The following is a 20,015-nucleotide window of genomic DNA, read 5'->3' as shown; positions in this document are numbered from 1 at the left end:
ACGTGGTTTGAAATCGCTGGTGTTTCTGACGTCACAAACTACCTTAACCAATAACGTCAATGTGTGATCGTCATTAGTGGATCTCTGAGCTGGTGTGAGTGAGTGGAGGCGGGGCTAATTTGCATATTCATAGAACCGCGTATACTAAATGAGGCAAGGGTGTAGCATTACATTCAAGCTATTTTAAGGAACAAGCACAACGATTTTTTTTTCAAGGAAAAAACATTTAAATATGTAATTTTGGTGATCAGAGGTGAGTTTTAGGGGTTAAAATTATTGACTACAGGGGGGGCATTAAAAATGTATATAATTCCCCCAAATCCTATTACCCTACTGTAAAATGGCCAGATGTTATAGCGTACTTTCGTTTTCTTTTTTCATTTTTTTTTTCAATTGTCTTAATGTTGAAAAAATATATTCCCCATAAGTACATGATTTCCATAGCATAGCTTAAATTTAATTTGTTTAAATTAACTTGTGAATTTTAATGACCATCAACTATTACTATAATGTAGTCTATATAGGCTACATTTAAAAATGATTATTTTTGCCTTACAGCAATGAGAATGAGTTTTTAGCACTCTGCAACAGGTGTGGAGCAGGGAAAATGCCAAACACCCAGAAGAAAAAGGAAAAGGTGAAGCCAGTGCCAAACTCGAGCTAAACTGCTTCATATTATTTGAGTAAGCTACACAAAGACAAAAATGTAAGGGCACAATAATGCTGTATGTCCAAAAGGTGAACATGGTGAAATTGCAAAAAAAATTCAGAAAATAGAGTCGGTTCTGACCAGTTGGATTCTGAACACTTCTTGTTTTCCAAAAGGATCTGACCAGTGCATTAAAATCAGCATTACTTACAGCGGTCAGGCCCCCTCAGAGTCCCTCAGGGGAAGAGGTGTGCCCGTCAGCAGTCAGCATTTGTTAGCGGATCACTACGATGTGATCTCTAAGCACACAGTAATATGAGACAAACCGAGTGGGCATCTGGTTCTGGTTAGTACTTTGGAAATCTGATTAAAGGAAAAATTTCCAAGCACATTGAGGAGTATTCACTGTAATTACCGAGAACAGCTTAGGCAGATCAGACCACAAATGACAAAACATGAAACCAATGTTGTGGTTCGCTCCTCTATTAAATATGAGACACAATAATAGCTGGGAAGGGAAGTAGGTCTCAAGTGAACAAATTGAGGTGGACGGAGGGGGGTTTAGGTTTTATGTGGGGCGGGGCAGGGTTCCTTCAAAGTTAATGGGGTATTATGTTCCTTTCCTGTTCAAAATCTTCAGACTTCAGTGGAATAAAACGTTAATGCAGTGCCAAAAAGCTCTTCTCAATGTCATGAGCTTTGATAAACTGTAGCTACAACATGAACAGCCAAGCCAAGAAACTGAATGAAACCACAATGACCACAGTCAGTTCATAGAAGAAGAAGAAAAAAAAAAAAGCAGGTCTGTGCAAGCGTGAGGCTCAGCCAAACCTCAGTGTAGACAATAAATCGTATTAGCACAAATAAAAGTCTTGATGGATGACTGCGTTGAGGTCAATGTTTAACAACAAGTCTCTCATTTTTCTGTTGAGTGCTAAAATCAAAACCATATGCGGAGTATTTGTGGAGTCTGTATATTAGGGTTTATTGTAAGGTCTCTTCTGGGAAAAAATGCACAACTGAGAAAATCTCTTTTTTTTTTCTCCGCCAAGACCAAGGGATAGATTTCATTAAGTACAAAAAAATCTTTCCACTTTACAGATGTCCATTCTTTCGCCTTTTTAATACAAACCGGTTAGCAGCACTTAGTAATGTGATTTTTCAGGACATCAGAGATGGAAGCTTATTTCCTCCACTAAATAAAAATGAGAAAAGGTAATTGCAGCTTTTTAAGAATTGTGAGATATAATCTTGCAGTCGCAATTACAAGTTGTAGGCCCGGTTTCACAGACAGGGCTTAGATTAAGCCAGGATTAGGGCATTTAAATTGCTTATATAAACGTGCCTTAAACATTACTGGTGTGCTTCTTGAGACAAAACAATGGCAGTGTCGTATTTTAAGATATTGCAGTGCAAATTACTTTCAGGTTAAACCGCACAAACATGCATTTTAGTCAGAAACTAGGCTTAAGCCTTGTCAGTGAAACCGAGGGATAAATTCACAATTGTGAGTTATAAAGTCTGCTTTTTTATACACACACACACACACACACACTCGCAATTGCGAGAAAATACCAAATCCCCCCTCCCCCCCTCTCAGAATTTGACTTAATCTGAGGTGCATTTATAAAATCTACTTAAAATGTCCAAATTAAACTAAGACCTAATCCTGGTTTAATCTAATCCCTGACTGTGAAACCAGGCCTATTGCGAGTTTATATCTAACAGTTCTGAGGAAAAAAGTCAGAATTGCAAAATGTAAACTCACATTAAAAAAATCTGAATTGTGAGATAAAGAGTCACAATTACCTTTTGTATTCTGTGGTGGTGTAAGGATGAAACCGAAACAAAAGACTTTTGCTTTCCTGTCCCAACCTCCTCCAAGGGCCATTTAAAATAAAAGCATGAGGTGCTGATATGATCTTGGCCTGTGGGCCAGGTGTGTGTGCATCAGTGGCCTGCTAACTGTCACACACTTTTAGTATGGCAGGGGAGGCTGTAATCTGCTGATTGATCAGTTTGAATGTCTCACATTTTGGCTTCAGTCACTTGGTCAAGGAAAGGATAAAAGAAGATTGGAACTGCTGCTCTGGCGCTTCTTTTCTCTGGGCTTTTCTTTGTCCCTTCGTTTTGCTCTTCCTCTCTACCTGAGCTCTGCCTTTCTCTTTCTCTCTATACTTTCTATTTCTCAGGTAACATTTTACATACATGCTGGGTACAATTAATGGTAGCCTATATGATTTTATCATCTCATACATTGTGTAATTATTTAAAGTCTAACCATAACCAGATTTTTTCATTAGACCCTTTCAATTACAAATGATGCACTAATTTGATTTAGTATAAATTAAGCTCCACAATTTTCCCACATATTTTTGCTATTCTAACTGCGCTTATTTCCATTTTTGGTATAAGTAGCAGTAGCATTTTCATCAAAAGGCAACCGTGTGTACAGAACACAAGAGGGCAGTCTAAGCACGGTGTGCGGTTTTGTAAAAGGTCTGACTGTTCCATCATTACAGGGATAGTTCACTAAAAAATAAAAATTGTGTCATCATTTACTCACCCTCAAGTTTTTCTAAACCTGCATGAGTTTCTTTGTTCTGTTGAGTTTGTTCGGAAAAATGTTGGTATCCAAACAGTTGCTGGCCCCCATTGACGTCCATAGTACGAAAAAACAACAACAATACTATGAAGGTCAATGGGGGCCAGCAACTGTTTGGATACTAACATTCGCCAAAATATCTACTTTTATGTTCAACAGAAGAAAGAAACTCATACAGGTTCATAACAACTTGAGGGTGAGTAAGTGATGACAGAATTTTCATCTTTGGGAGAACTATCCCTTTAATGAACTACGCAACATTAACTTTCTAACTACTATTGACTAACAAGAAACTCTAATTAACGAATAAGTAATGGCGCTCGGTTGAATGCGGTAGTCCACTATTAGCTAATCAATAACTATTATTTTTTTCATACTTCCCAGAGGACTTCTAAGAACTACTTTAGGCATACAGGTTCATAATAAATGTGAACAAGGAATAATGTATAATTCGTTCTAAAGTGAAGATCGTAACCCAGTAATGACTCAACTATAAGCATATCAAATATTTCAGAATTAATTACTAATTATTTGGAACAGTATTCTAAAGTGAAAAGCATGATAACTTGCTAAAAATTACTTAAGTTATTGCAAACATTTGAGATTTTGTAAGGTCCTTTATACAACAATCCTTATTTCCGAGCCCTGACAGGCGAGTTAAACGAGAATGCATGCGTTGGCGGTAATGCATAGATGGACAATGTGTGAAAATGTGGAGTGTCAAAATAAAGACGATTTTTTTAAGCGTTGCATTGATACATTATATCATTAGTCATTTGATCGATGTCTCAATCCATTTATATAGATGTATTGTTACACCCCTAATAACTTACCTAACACAAATATACACAAGTAAAAATCAAAGAAAACAAAATATGAGTTGAGATTTGTTTACAATGTAGATATATTTCAACATGTTTAATATTTAGTTTAATTTTGTTACAAAGAGCAACAGTTAATTTGCACAAGACATGAACGGGGGACATAAATAAACCTAAATTACACAAAATTTGATTCTCTGTTTTCTGTTAAAGATCTAGTGATTAACACCATGTCTACACCGGACACAATCGGTTTAGGGATACTAACTAAGGTGAGGGTTATGGTGTGTTTGGACCTTCTAGCTCCACCATAGGTCCAGAAAGCTTTCACCTCAATGGATTTACAATGGTCCCTTCGTCGTGCCCATTGTAGACAGTGTAATGTATATATTTACTCTACATTTCAAAAGTTAAGGGTCAGCAATGTATTTTTTACAGAAATAAATGAACACTTTTATTCAGTAACAATGTATTAAAGGTAGGGTAGGCAATTTTCAGAGAGGCTAGCAATAGCGATATGGAAAATACATTGACAGGCAGATATTTTGGTCCTACGCCTTCCACAGACATATATATATATATATATATATATATATATATATATATATATATATATATATATATATATATATATATACATATACATACATACATATAAATACATTTAGACCACTTAAATTAGTGATCACTATCAGGATGGGAAAAGACTTTCAACCAGCATTACAGAAAAAAATCTGGAACTAATCGCCTACCCTGCCTTTAAATTGATCAAAAGTGACAGTAAAGACATTTAGAATGTTATTTCTATTCATCAAAGAATCATGAAAAACATACATCACAGTTTCCACAAAAACATTAAGCAGCACAACTGTTTTCAACATTGACAATAAAAAAAGTTTCTTCAAATCAGCATATTACAATGATTTCTGAAGTATCATGAGACACTAAAGACTGCAGTAATGATGCTGATAATTCAGCTGTGCCATTACAGAATTTTTTTTTATAAAAACGATGACGTTTAAATAGAAAGCAGATATTTTAAATTGTAACAACATTTCACAATTGATCAAAAAAGGCAGCCATGGTTAACATATGAGACTTCTTTCAAAAACATTACAAAAATGTTACCAACCCCACACTTTTGAACAGTAGTGTCTATACATATATGCATACGCGCAATGAATGCTCAGCACTCTCTCATCTTGGCAATCTGAAGCAGAGCCACTCTGGCCTCTTCATCCATGAAACCCTGCAAAAGAAGACCACAGCTTCTAGTACATAAACACTGCTATTTTCATGAGTTTACTTTTGAAAGCGCAACAGATAATAAGAAAATATACATCATAAAAATAATAAAATGTTACCTGTGCTGCGCTGAGCAACCGTGTTCGGTATATTGAAAGCACGTGTCTGTAATGCTTTTCCGAGTTCTGGCAATAAAAGTAAGAAAAAAGTAAGTTCATAATGCATTGGTTTTCACATCAGTTACAAAAGACAAATGATTAATGCTTAAACTTGCATTTAATTTAGAAATGTACAATACATGTCAAAGTGCTGGATTACAGTAAAAGCATTGGGGGCGAGTACTTTAATGAAAGTTAAGATGTCTCCTGAGAGTGATTACTCTGTGGGAGTGCAAACATTGCTTCTGTGAAGTTACCAGCACGGTGTACCCTGTATGAGCAGTGGAAATGACAAATCGGTTTCATCTTTCCTTTCTACTCCCAGTTCTCTCCAACAGTTTCCTCTGGGGCCTATTACATGGTCTATTTCCAGTGGTAAAACGTAACAAAAGTACATTTACACAAGAACTGTACTTTAAGCATTTCCATTTAATGTAACTTAATGCTTTTACTCCATATCTCAGTCATATATTGTACTTTTTACTCTACTACACTTAAGGCCCACGTACACTTCTGCTCCATCTCACAGTTGAGTGCACAAGCCTTTCAAAGTATACTCCTTTGGCTGTGAGCGAAAAAAGAAGCGGTCTGCGTATGCACACTATCCAGTGGACTTTGTTTTCAAGTGCTCAAGTCACTTGCACGTGCTGTTGTACACAAACCGTCCGCTTAGACAAAAATTGGGCTGCACACAAACATTCGTGGACCTTTCCTGATGGCGAAAACTATGTCATGCGGACAGCGCACGGGCCGTCGCATAACACGACCAGCCGAAGTATACTTTAGGCACTACAGTAGTTACTTTTCAGTGTACAATTTTTCATACCATTTCTGTCCAGTGAAAACCACGCTTCTCCAAATGAGGTGATTTCATAAAATTAACAATTATGATAAACTGAAAGATTAAGTGTTTCCTTTATGGATTGGGAAAATTCTCCATACTTAAACTAAACCAACTATTAAACCCAGAATGAGTGCCGACTGAAGGAACCACTTATCTTCCCTCTCCCTGGATGTATTATGTAATAAAATGTGTTGTTAAGTGAATTGGTTGCCTTGTTTATTTTGCACAACCAAACTTCTTTCTTGGGTTGAATTGAGCAGTTGTTGGAATTTATTGACATTTATTTGGTGTGTCCTTGTGTGTATGTATGTCTTAATATAAAAATATAAATATGACCATAAAAGCATGAGAAAAATATGAATGCATTCATACTGTAAATGTATTCTATATTATAGGAGCTTATATTATGGGAGTTATGGAAATTGGAAACAATCCACCTTCCCTCCAAAGTTATTACCTGATTAATGCTGGTTCTCCATTAACTCTCCATTAAGGAAAAATGCAGTAGTCAACGTAGTAATCAGTGCATATTATGCGTTAATATTTACAAAAATTGCTGCAAATAAACAAGCTGCTGCTATCTGTCCCGCTTAAACCCAATCAAACAGGTTGACAGTGTAGGTTTGTGGTGGAGAAATCCCAGTGTGTCTCTCTGTTTCAACAACTCTGCCAGTGCCTATACTAAAGAATCCTATCAAAATCCAATTTGCATTAAAAGCACTGACCTCTCAAGTCTAACAAAGCTTAAACAAAGCAGACTCTCAAAAACAGCCCTGAGGAATCGAGCGAGCTGTGAGTAACTAACCTCTAGCTGCTGTTGCAGGCTGTAGACCTGAGCCTGGAGGGAGCTGTCTGATCGTGACGCTTCACAGGACCCGACGGGCTCTGATATGTTGACCTCAGCCGACCTCTGTCCCTCATGCTTCACTGATGACTGAGATAGAGAACACGTGTAATTAGATTTGTACGATTTCTTTAGGCTATTTGCTGATATTAGTGATATTTCATGCTCATTTACCATATTTTTATATTGTGATTACCTTATCTAATGCTCACTTAAAGTTGATTTTTTTTAAAACATTAACAATTTACACTTAAAAACATGTTATCTATGGCAAATCTCATACTGTGTTATAAAGCACTTATACTGTGTACATTATAGAGTTGTGATGCCTAAATATACTTGTAGCATTTAGAATACAGGTGAAACTCGAAACATTTTTATATCGTGCAAAAGTTATTTTATTTCAGTAATTCAACTTAAAAGGTGAAACTAATATATTATATAGACTCATTACATGCAAAGTGAGACATTTCGGGCCTTTATTTGTTATCGTTTTGATGAATATGGCTTACTGCTATGAAAACCTTTTCACAATATTCTAATTTTGAATTTGGGGTTTTCATAAGCTGTAAGCCATCATCATCAAAATGATAACAAATAAAGGCCTGAAATATCTCACTTTGCATGTAATACATCTATATAAAATATTAGTTTCACCTTTTAAGTTGAAATAAACTAACTTTTGCACGATATTCTAATTTTTCGAGTTTCACCTGTTGAAGAGAATTATAGAATCTGCATTGATATCTGGATTTTGGGACAATCTCAATGCATTGATGATCTGTGAGAAAATAAATAGTCATGAACATAATAAATATACAAGAAATAATCATTAACCTTGACAACTTGATCCGGTGATGTCCTCCCCTGGTCCTCAGCTGTGCTACTTTTGCTTTCTATTTCACTTGGCTGCACGTTTTCCGCTGTAATTCTAGTGACTTCACACTCTGCTCTTTCACTCCCTGTAGAAGAAGATACTTGGTTATGCTGTACTTCACTTGCGCACGACTGCCTGCGTTCTTCTCTCTGAACACCCTCCTCTTTTGTGTTTGAGATGCTCACACTGGCCTGGTTTTGTCTCTTCTCCATCTCTTCAAGGGCTAGTTTGAGTCGTTCCACCTCTTTCTCCTTTTCCTCCACTAAGACAACAGGAGCAAACTTGGACTTCAGAGCCTCCTGGATTGTATCCAGCTCTGTCTTTTGCTCTTGAAGTTCTCTCAGCAGGCTCTGGTTCTCTTCCTGGGCGCCCTGGTACTTCTGTAGAGCCTCTTCGGCTTTGGTTTCAGCCTGTTGCAGTGAATTGTTCAGTGAGCTAGTTATGACTGTGTGCTCTCCCTTGCTGATGTAGTTCTCCAGATCTACGGTAGGTTCGCTGGTCTCCGGGATGAGGTCAGTCATGGTGCTCTTCGCATGTGTCGGGCACCATTCTGATGGGGTCTGAGCTTCTTTACACAACATCTCAGCCTGCTGTGTCTCCATTTCTGCTGACCTTGTCTTCAGTGTGTTTATTTGCTCTTCTCTGCTGAGCAGCTCCTGGGAAAGCCGGCTAAGTTCCTGCATCAAGGAGCCCTGGTTCTGCTTCTGCTGCTCGACCTCCCTCCTGCTCTGGCTGAGCTCCTTCTGCATCCTCCCCAGTTCGGCTATGGCTGCCTCCCGCTGACCTTTGACTTCTTGAAGCTGGACTCTCAGCTCTTCCACCAAATGCTCCCTGACGGCTACTAGATGAGCTTGCATCTGTCTCACTCGGGATTCTGAGCCGGCCATCCTTCTCTGCACCTCACCCAAGGCCTCCTCCAGCTCCCATGACCGGTTATGGGACGCATGCAGAGCTTGTTCGCTGCTCCTCCTCAGACCTTCGTATTCCTGACAACGCAGAGCCAGTGCCGTGTCCAGCCTGTGCACCTCCGCCTCCGCTACTTCTTGCCTCCTCCGTGCATCTCGTAGTTCTCTCCTAAGGGCCTCCACCTCACCGGGCAATAACTCCATCGGAGTAGATCTCACTGGCACAGGAGCTGACTGTGCAGGCCTGACCTGAATAATTGACAAGGGTAGTAATGTTGAAGTAAGAAATACAGTACACTTTCGTTTGTCTATTTTAGATCAACTGCTGTAATGTTTCAGTTTGATGAGAATGCGATATAAATTAAGTCTGATATCAAGTGAAGTTATAATCTCTACAGGTGAAACTCGAAAAATTAGAACATTGTGCAAAAGTTAATTTATTTCAGTAATTTAACTTAAAAGGTGAAACTAATATATTATATAGACTCATTACATGCAAAGGGAGATATTTCTAGCCTTTGTTACAATTTTGATGATTATGGCTTACAGCTTATGAAAACCCCAAATTCAAAATTTGAATATTGTGAAAAGGTTTTCATAGCAGTAAGCCATAATCATCAAAAATATAACAAATAAAGGCTTGAGATATCTCACCTGTTCTATAGAATATATTAGTTTCACCTTTTAAGTTGAATTACTGAAATAAATAGACTTTTGCACGATATTCTACTTTTTCGAGTTTCACCTGTATATTCTGTCAGAAAAAAGTGTTAACATTATACAAATGACTGCATTATATGTAATATAATAATGGAAAATTAATGGAAAGTTTAATTTAACTGCCTGATAAAAGGACTATGAGCAAGATATCAAGGTCACATACATCATTTTTATTTTCCAAAACACTAAAAATTGATTGATTGATTGACTGATCGATCGAATGACTGATTGATTGATTGATTGACTGACTGACTGATTTTGTGGTGAAGACCTTAATGTAAAAATTGAATTTAAATGGCTGATAAAAGGACAAACTGTGAGCAAGATATCAAGGCCACATACTTCAAAAATAAGGAGTTAACTAACACTATGACACTGTCATAAAGCAAACTCTTCAGACACAGATCAGGTTAGTCAGGTTAGGCAGGATACCTGTGTGGAATCCAGATTAGGACCTTGTTTGGCACCTTTTCCTTCAGGGAGCAGAAAATGTGTTTAAAATATCAGAGCCCAGACATGGAAAGCTTTTGTGATATGACTGATTGTAATACTGATGTTCCGCCATTATATATAAACACATTCCAAGTTACCTTCAGTGGAGTGACTGCCATGTTCCTTCTGTAATTCAGACACAACCCTTTATTGATGACATTCACAACTGACCACAATCAGCCACAGGAGAGATAAAATGACTGCCTGCATAGCACAGACTTCAAATGTCAATCAAATGCCATCCTCTAAAGAAACTCACTGTTAGTGGTTCTGACAAAGCTTTCTCCATCTTTACTGATCCTGCTTTGGTCCGGGGTTTAGCCTGTGCATTCAGAAAGAAAAACAAAATTCTTTCAATTCTTCTCAAAAATCTCTGATGACATGGTCTTTAGATAGAAAGAAATCTATATTTCCATAATAAATTCTCAAACAATTCTTCAATAATTAATGCATCTCCCCACAGTGAATTATTGAAACATATCCTGATCTATAATAGATGTGTTAGAAGTAAGAAACTATAGATTTACACATGTATGGCTGAAATCTTCACATGAGCATGAGAATCAGTATTCATCTCCATCGACAGCTGCAGAAGAACATTGAATTTCATCCAACTGATTTCCATCATTGCAGAGATGAACATAGTTCTCAAGTGACTGCAGATTAGGATGGCTCTAATTAAAGTGCACTGCGATTAGCATGTAAGACTCTAGATGTCAGTGAGATCAATAAATAGTTCACTTGAGCGCAGCAAACTCATGACCTTATTTGTCTGCTGTTACTGCCTTGGTTTACAAATACTTGAACTTGACTGAGAATCCGAATGAAAATGCGTCAAAGAGTTAAATTGTCAGCAAAAAGTCAATGTTACCTGTTGAATCTTCTGTGAAACATTGGCAGTCTCTTTGGCTGAAAACAAAATGGGAGGGGATGTTTTAGCACATGATGTTTCTGTTCCTAATGCACATTTCAGACAAGCATTTTAATATGCCATAAATGTGCCTTGATTTACATTCCAATCACTTTGTTAACTAATTGTTGCATTTAATTTTAATCTGGTGATATGGGAGATATTACATGAAAAGCATCTTTCAGGGACCAAAGTGATATTCTAATAATACGCGGCTGATTTGCTTGGAATAAGCCTCTCTCTTTAAATATGACAGTTCTTGGAATAAAGACCGGTCAACTCTAGAAATTGATGCTTTTAGTGTTAGAATCTGAGAAGTCTATGTGAGCACATCTGGATCTGGATCTTTCAGACACTTCTCTTCAATTACATGACATTACCCAGTAATGACAGTGTGATGGTTGATATGGGATCTAAATGTAAAACTCGACTGACCGGCTGCCTGCATGAGCAGGTTCAGCAATTTCTACATGTAATAATAACAAGGAAAAAAAGCACTGCTGGTCACAAGATTACATGGTGTTATATTACCTTTAGTGGTTGTGTCACAGGCATTTTGTACAAGAGTGATCAAGTCTTGATTCTGACTTAGTCTGGCATAGTGGTAAGCATCATGGCCATAAATGTCCACGGCAGAAACATCTGCCTTAGTCTTCAGGAGAATCTCCACCACTTCTTTACAGGAGTTCTCACAAGCTAATATTAGCGCAGTCCTGGACAGAACACACACATACAGAACATAAAATATAACAAGTCAGAAAAACAGAAGATAGAAAAAAAATTATTGATCAGTTGGTATGGCTCAACTCAAGGTCAAACAAACTTTATGATTATTTCTGCAAAGCTTAAAAGATATCTTTACTTGAATTAGCTTTTCTAAGACTCATCAAAAGCAGTTCATGAGTTATACTGACCTATATCATTATATTATTTATTAAATAATTTTTATGGTTTTCAATATTTAATGAATCTCATGAGTTGAATTGTCTTAAAAATGTGAAAAAATTGATTACCGTAATTCTTTTTGCTGCACTTTCTATCTCATGCTGATAAATAACAAATAAAGGTATATAGTGAAGATTTACTAGCTCTGAGAATGAATGCAACATAAGTGTGCTATGCACTTCAGCATTGTTCCTATTGCTGCTTTCTGCAGTGTACACATGCAAATGTGTGCCACTTTAATGGAAAGAAAACAGGTGACTTCCTTGTAGAAGACGGATTTTCTTGCAAGTTGATTCACATTAGTAAACAAAATTAAACTGAATATAAATATATTTGAAGTTAAAATGTAATCTTCCTCTTCTGGCTGATACATTGCTTATACATATTTGATTTTTGCAAACTCTTTGTGGATCATTATTAATGCACAAAAGAAAATACGATCATTTTTAAATGCTTTCCCTTACTTGCTTTGCTTGTCTCGAAGAACAGTGCGTGCTCCGTATTGCACAAGCAACTGGCATGCTCTTGGTTGGTTCATCTTAGCAGCAAGCAACAAAGGTGATCTACCATCCTGAAAAAGGTACATATTTACATGTATTGCAACATGGTGTCAAAAATCTATATAAAATGTTCTCTTACTTTCTCACATTGTCTCTTATATATATATATTTCATATATTTAATTTTACTTACTCCATCAGTCACATCAATAGATGCACCGCTGTCAAAGAGCATTGTGATGGCGGCTTTGCAGCCTACATTTGCTGAAAAACAATAACATGACACAAGACGTTATCATTTTCCAAATCAACTCTGACAGCTCTGACAGCTAGACATCCTCATGCAGCATTTGAAGAATTCATATCTGCCTTAAAAGAATGATGATAATAAATCACACACACACACACACACACACACACACACACACACACACACACACACACACACACACACACACACACACACACACACACACACACACACACACACACACACGCAACACCCAAAATTGTGGTATGTCCTTCGATTAAGCTAAACAGCAAGCAAGCTAGTCTGGTGTTGATGTAAAATAGTCTCGTGCAAGGTCGGAAATGTCACTAAAATAATAATAATGCCCCCAAAATTCCAGATATGAATTGCCTTGCATGAGTTCTTGTATGTTGTGTTTATAACATAATAGTTAATCAATATTACACGAGCAAGAGTGCCATTTTCTGAAGTATCAGCACGGTTACAAATATGACATTCATTTTATACAACAGTTCAATAAACAATAACCTGATTATGTGAATTGACCATTTTTAGACACAACATTGTACATTTTGACCGCTTTTGCTCTTTTGCAACAAATATAGTTCCAAACATAGCAGAAATGCAAGGTCCCCCAGCAACACACAGCAAGGTTTCATTCTTAAAGGATAGTTCAACCAAAAATGTAAATTCTGTCATAATTTACTCGCCCTCAAGTTTTTCCAAACCTGTATGAGTTTCTTTCTTCTGTTGAACACAAAAAAAACATTTTTTTTAAGAATGTTGTTAACCAGACTGTTGACAGTAGCCATTGACTTCCATGGTAGGAAAAAAAATACTATGGAAGTCAGTGACTACTACTGTGAACTCTTTGGTTACCAACATTCTTTAAATGAAACATTGTTGTCGATTAGTCAGTGAAACAAAATCAAATGTAGAATTATAAATTTATATAATAATAATGGGGGGGGGGGGGGGGGGAATTACTAACATTTTAAATGAAATATTACATTTTGGGCGTTTTTGCCTTTTATTGGATAGGACAGTAGCTAGACAGGAAGTGGGGTGGGGGAGAGAGGGGGGACCGGGAAAGGTCCACGAGCCGGGACTCGAACTCAGGTTGCCCGAAGCGCAACGACGCTACATGTCGGTGCACTTTCCCACGAGGCTATCGGCGCAGACTTTAAATGGAATATTAATCAAATAAATCTTATTTAAAAAAAGAGAAATCCACACACCTGCATCATGCAAAGCTGTACGGCCCTGCGGGTCTGCGCTGTCAACAGGACATTTACACTGTTGGAAAAGAAAATATTTAACATGCATATGAGCAATATCATACATTCTGAAAAATAAATAAATAAATGTGTTTTCAAATCTTCAATGATTTATTTTACAGCTTAAGTTCATTTACACATTCCTCTGCTCAACAAGATAAGAAAACTGAAAAAGAATGAAAGACATTGAAAAGAATGTAAATTGCACAAATGCCTCTCAGCACACACATCATAAATGCAAATATGTATTTTGAATTTGGCTCAATCAAAAGTTTATTTTTTTAATGCTTTAAATTGTTCATGGTTTTAATTATTTTGCTTTGCACTATTTTAATGCAATTGACTGCCAATTGAAAGTCATTTGCATTAATTTCCTTCGTTTTCATTTGCATTTAATTATAGCTGCATTCACATCAAAGCTTTACGAAAGAGAATTCACATTTCCACACCAGATAACACACCTCGCGTTCTTAACGGTGCGTTTGTGAGCAAAAGAATGGTTGCTGTATAATACAAAAAAGTGGAGTAAATTGCTCCAGCTCTGCCTTAAGCGCACAGTTTCATGTGGAGATCAAAAGCAAAGGAAAGTCCAGAGAATGAAAAAAAACAAATAAACAAGGGCTTTAAACATAAAACAGGGTATGAAAAGAAAAGAAAAAGAAAAGCTGTCTTTGGCAGAGCAATCTCTAAAGGGGAGGGTTATACGTCAACACTGTGACATTCCAATGCGGTTTCTCATTAGTCTTTCTTCCTGTGATTGTTAGTGGACAGTACCTGCAGAAGCCTCTGCACACACGTGGAATGACCGCCTGCTGCAGACAGATGCAAAGCTGTTCTACCTGCAGAGAGGAACAGAAAACATACAGTGAGGTTTAAAAGTCAGAACGCCGTTTGCTGTAATGGCAACAGCACTTGAGCTTCTTGAATTCCACAAGTTTGAGTTCAAACTGATCATGTTCTTCATGATTCTGGTCATCTGGACGAATGAATCTCATGATCAATTTCACAAATTTGCTTGTTTAGTGACTATTCATTTTACGTCATAACGCTTCTTTACTTTACATTTTTCAAAATCGAATTGTTTATTTCAAGGTTTAAATAGATTTAAATCCCAGTTTCTCAATGTAATCTCATACCAGGGCTGATACGTCAAAAATCATAATCAAGTCAATATTGTAATTACGATTATTTAACACAATTATGACCAAAACCCTAACATGAGTAATTTATTTAACGATCGCGATATATCAAGTAGGCCTAAATATTTGTTGGAAATAAGGTTGCTATGGCATCTTCATTTTAGATACCAGCGAAATTTCTCAATTCTCGATTCCAATTTCGATACCACAGCAGAATACTAACTAGAATTCACTAGTCCGCCTGTCCATTTAACCTTAAAAGTTAATAGTAAACTAACTTGACTTGCTGTCCTTGGAGGAGGCTCGAACCCGAGGAGTTCCTCAGAAATTATTAAAAAATATGTAAACGGTCAGTAATACAATAAAAACAAAAGAGCAAGTTAGGACAAATAGGACAAATACAATAGAAAGATAGTCTAAAAATAGATAGTCTTGTTGTGCTAAATTAAGCTTGTCTTTAGGCTAACGCACGAACAACCACACAACATTTAAACAAAATGTATTGGTTGATTGTCCAAGAGGGTCAGATCTTCAGATAAAGGAATAAATTATGACTTAAATTGTTCATGAAATGTGATTACTTCAGAAAGTCTTACCGGCAGCATCTACAGCCTTCAAGTTGACACCGTTATCCAGGAAAACATTTAGACTGATTATGAGGCCTTTGCTGGCAGCAACATGAAACCTTAAAAAACAAAAATACAAGTAAATTAATTCAATATAAGCATGACTATCATCAATAATTTTGTTCATTAATTTCAATGTCAATCATTTTATTTTACAACATGAATAAAGTATTTTTAATGCAGATATTAGCACAAGTTAATATATAGCCTATATCATACTTCCATGGAGATCAAAATATGGATTTACACAACATGTGAGTTTACCAGTGATTATGATTATGTATTAAGAGCCAAGAAACGTGAAAAGAAACATGCAACAACATAGCAGCCAAGGCCTGTTTCAACAGAAAATAGACACAGCCACTCCTTGAGCCTCGTCACAAAGCAGGCATGATACATTGAGTTAATTAGATCACCAGGACTGTTGAAGCTTGTGTTGAAATAGTTAGAGGACAAAAGAGAGATCAAAAAGATGTAGGACTGGGTATAAACATGTTTTGTAGCAGAAAATATCTTTTAAAAATCTATTTGAAAAAGGAATGAAAAGAAAATGCACAGGAGCTAAATATAAAACAATATTACATTTCTTTATTCCATCATGTTTACTGACAAGGTAAAGGCAAGGAAATACATATTCTACTTGACAGAAAAGCATTGGAAGGTAGGAAATATTTAACAACAACAGAACATGACTAAAATCCTGTCATGAGGTCAGACACACCTAATACAGCCCCCTTTGAAAACAGCTGACCGGAAGAGATAAAAGAGGAAGAAACATAGGAAAATTACAGGCTACATAACGCTGCACACCATATTTAATACCCTCCCATAAACATATTATCACCAGAGCACTGCTGTGCCACACATTTATGATTTAGTTAAACACCTTTGATGACATTTACTCTCTGGAACAACTTCTATGCTTCTCATGTTCCTGTTTCGGAACTTCTTTCATGCCTTATTTACAGTTGTGGTCAGAATTATTGGCACTCCTGGTAAATATGATCAAAGATTGCTGTAAAAATAAATCTGCATTGTTCATCCTTTTGATGTTTCATAAAAAAAAGCAAAAATCTAACCTTTCATTGAAGTAAAAGAATAGAAAGTGTGTGTGTGTGTGTGTGTGTGTGTGTGGTGATGGGGGGTTATTTCATAATCGCATTATGAAATAAAAAAAATTCTCCAAAACAATTTGGCCATAATTATTGACACCCCTATTTTTTATGAGTAAATATCTCTATATTGCCATTAATATTTACATATTTAGCACACCAGGATTACTAGGAACATGAAATTGTCTAGCTATGACTTCTTGTTTCACAGGAATATAAATATGAGTAAACACAAAGGCCAAATTCAGTTGTCAGACACGACTGGAACTTCAAAATGGTCCTGGTTTTATCGTCGGATGAAACAAAAAAAAAGTGCTTTTTTTTTTTTTTTTTTTGGCTGGAGGTCCTGGACATCTTGTTCAGATACATGGTATCATGGATTCTAGCAAATACCAACAGATAAAAAATCTAAACCTGATGGCCTCTGCTAGAAATCTAATCTTACAATGGGCCATGGTTGGATCTTCCAACGGGACAACGATCCAAAACAAACATCAGAATCAACACAAAAATGTGTCACTGAGCACAGTCCCCTGACCTGAACCCTATAGAAAATGAGTGAGCTGAACTGAAGAGGAGAAGCACCAACATGGAGCTGGGAATCTGAAGGATCTGGAGAGTCTCTGATCTCTTGTCAGGTGTTCTCCAAAATCATCAGGCATTATAGGAGAAGACTCAGAGCTTTAAAATGTAGTTTTTTGTGTACCTGGTGTACCTTTAAACTGCTTAATCAGAAAGTATACTAATCATCTTGGAGGTTCATGTTTCAACATTTACTTCTGTGTTTTTCCTTGTTTACACATACCAGTATTTATCACGAGAAGTGTGCTGCAGGTCCATGGAAGAAAGATCTCATTACAGATTGTGGAAGCAGTACTATACTATAGCTCTGTCAATTATGCAATGAATGAATACAAAACCCTCCACAAAGCTAACAGGGCATTCTAGGTAGCTTATCCTTGAGGGTAAAATATAAGAGTAAACGAATGCTGAAGAAAGATTTAAATAGCATTAAGGGTGAAATTGCCTCAAAATTTGTCCAGCAGTAAAAACTTAGTGTGAAGGTGCCAGTCGTCATCCAGGCAATTCTAATGCAAAAGAAGAAAAACACCACAAAAGTGCTACAGTGCTACTACAGACTCCCTACTTTTCATTCAGAAGCTGCTACTGGAAGTAAATTCAACAACAATCAAGGCATTGTGCACTGCAGAGGAGGACGAGGGCACAAACAAATTCAAAATTTCTTCCCTCCTCCCATGGCTGGACATTTGCACTTTTATTAAAAAGCTATTTTGTGGCAAGAGACAAGAGATGAAATGCATACAGAAGTAAACACAGGAGTCCCAGCGGGGAGGATAGAGAACTGTTTTTGAGATTTACGTCCAATCAAAGAGCGCAAGACCACTTGATCCCAGAGCCTTTCATGGAGGGGTTCAGCTTCCACTTTAAAACATAGTGGGAATGCATAGTGCGAGAATGAGCTCAGCAGTGCACAGAACCATAGAGGACAGCAACTTACTGTCAAATGAGTTGTATTTGCAAAAATGTTGTGTCAGTCAGTTGTTGTTGTTATTTTTTGTATAAACATAGAATAAAATAAAGAGTATACTTAGGTGGAGAATTATACTCAGTCAAATTCAAGTAAATAAAAAAGAAATTGTACATTGGACTTTCACAGAAGCGTCATGTTGAAAGTGGCACTTACGCAGACCGGCCCTCTGAGTCTAGTTTGGTGGGGTTGGTTCCTTTCTTGAGTGTGGCTGTGAGTTTCTCTATATCTCCATTCTCTGCCGCCTTCAGGAGACGCTCATCATACTTTCCCCATTCTGTACTCTGAGACAGAGGCAAATGTAAGACATTGGAAAACGCAATATTCATACCATCAATTTCACAACCTACTCTCTTACAGCTCTGCAGAGCCATCACTGAAACTGCCGTCACTTTTATCATTGTCCGGTTTGGCTCTGCTACTGAACACTTTCTTTTTGAAAATCCTAAAACTTTCTTTATTTCCATGTCCAAGAGAAACAAATCATATTTTAATGTGAAACCTTCACTATAGTTCAGTATAACACTGATAGCCTATAGTGAACATGTCCACTATATTGTGAAATACAACAGGCTGTAAAATGTATGAACCAATCAGCATCCAGGACTGGAACCATCCTTATAATGTAATTTATGGCGAGGTGATGCTGAATTCTTGATTTTGATGGGCAGACGTAATCTAAAATAGATTATTTTTCAATAACAGCATTATAAAGTAGTTCCCTGGAGGTCTGTTGACCGCATTACAATTGCATGTATTATTTCCCCATGCAAGTTCTTTCAAATAGCCTTACTGTCTATCACGATTCACAGCAAAGGAACCAGAAAAATAAAGAAATCGGTCAAGCAACTAGGATGAAATTACAAAGAGTATCTGTGAAATGTTCTACAGTTGTTTATATTTGCAACAATACAGTCAATCTCTGCTCGTCTCAATCGCAAAGTAGGCGTGGCTTACAGTGTCAACCACAGTGAAACCCAGCGATAAAATCTTCTAAAGATACAACGCATGGTTCTTATCACTTTAGCCATAAACATAACAATTCATTCCAGTTCAACTCAATAATATGCAACTTACAACCACACTGACTGACCACCCACAGTCCCATTCTAGTACACACACACACACACACACACACTCAGTTTCAGGATATGTTGGGCTTGGTCCAAAGTCTTGACAAGCTATTCGAAAGAGTACATTGTATAGTCAATAATGTTTACCTCGTTTTTCTTAAGTCGTTGTTTAAAACTTTTCATAGTTCCAGTGTAACAGTAAATAAGCCCAGTGCACTTGTCCAGGTGTCCAAATGTGCGTCTCTTGTCAAAGTTTGCCTGTAAACTTTATTCCACCCCTTACAAGGTTCAGGCTCCGTTGAGACCTGACGCACTCCCATGAACCAATCGTCAGGAAAAATGTGTAACAATGAGCCAATCGGCGTGGACAGGGAGTCTCCGTATGAAAGTCATCCGTGGAAAAGCTGGTTCACATGATTTGGTGGGCTGCAGATTCCACACACACTGTAGATGCCTTCAAAAGCAGCTCGACAAT

The 20,015-nt window shown here is 37.1% G+C and overlaps 1 protein-coding gene across 1 annotated transcript; it reads right to left on the bottom strand.

Moving 5' to 3' along the window:
• Positions 1–4,860: 4,860 nt before the first annotated feature.
• uacaa (uveal autoantigen with coiled-coil domains and ankyrin repeats a) lies at positions 4,861–20,015 on the bottom strand. Its single transcript, XM_079621358.1, has 16 exons — positions 19,688–20,015; positions 18,624–18,751; positions 15,777–15,865; positions 14,816–14,880; positions 14,003–14,060; positions 12,708–12,778; positions 12,480–12,586; positions 11,602–11,783; positions 11,032–11,069; positions 10,420–10,482; positions 10,259–10,286; positions 10,101–10,141; positions 8,004–9,197; positions 7,128–7,256; positions 5,440–5,505; positions 4,861–5,324 (listed from the first exon to the last, which is right to left on the bottom strand). The coding sequence occupies exons 1-16, from the start codon at positions 19,721–19,723 to the stop codon at positions 5,262–5,264; spliced, it is 2,358 nt and encodes a 785-aa protein (XP_079477484.1). The 5' UTR covers positions 19,724–20,015; the 3' UTR covers positions 4,861–5,261.

This window comes from Phoxinus phoxinus (assembly GCF_949152265.1).
Source record: "Phoxinus phoxinus genome assembly, chromosome: 8".
Taxonomy (NCBI): Eukaryota; Metazoa; Chordata; class Actinopteri; order Cypriniformes; family Leuciscidae; genus Phoxinus; species Phoxinus phoxinus.
This window is presented reverse-complemented; position numbering and strand designations above follow the sequence as displayed.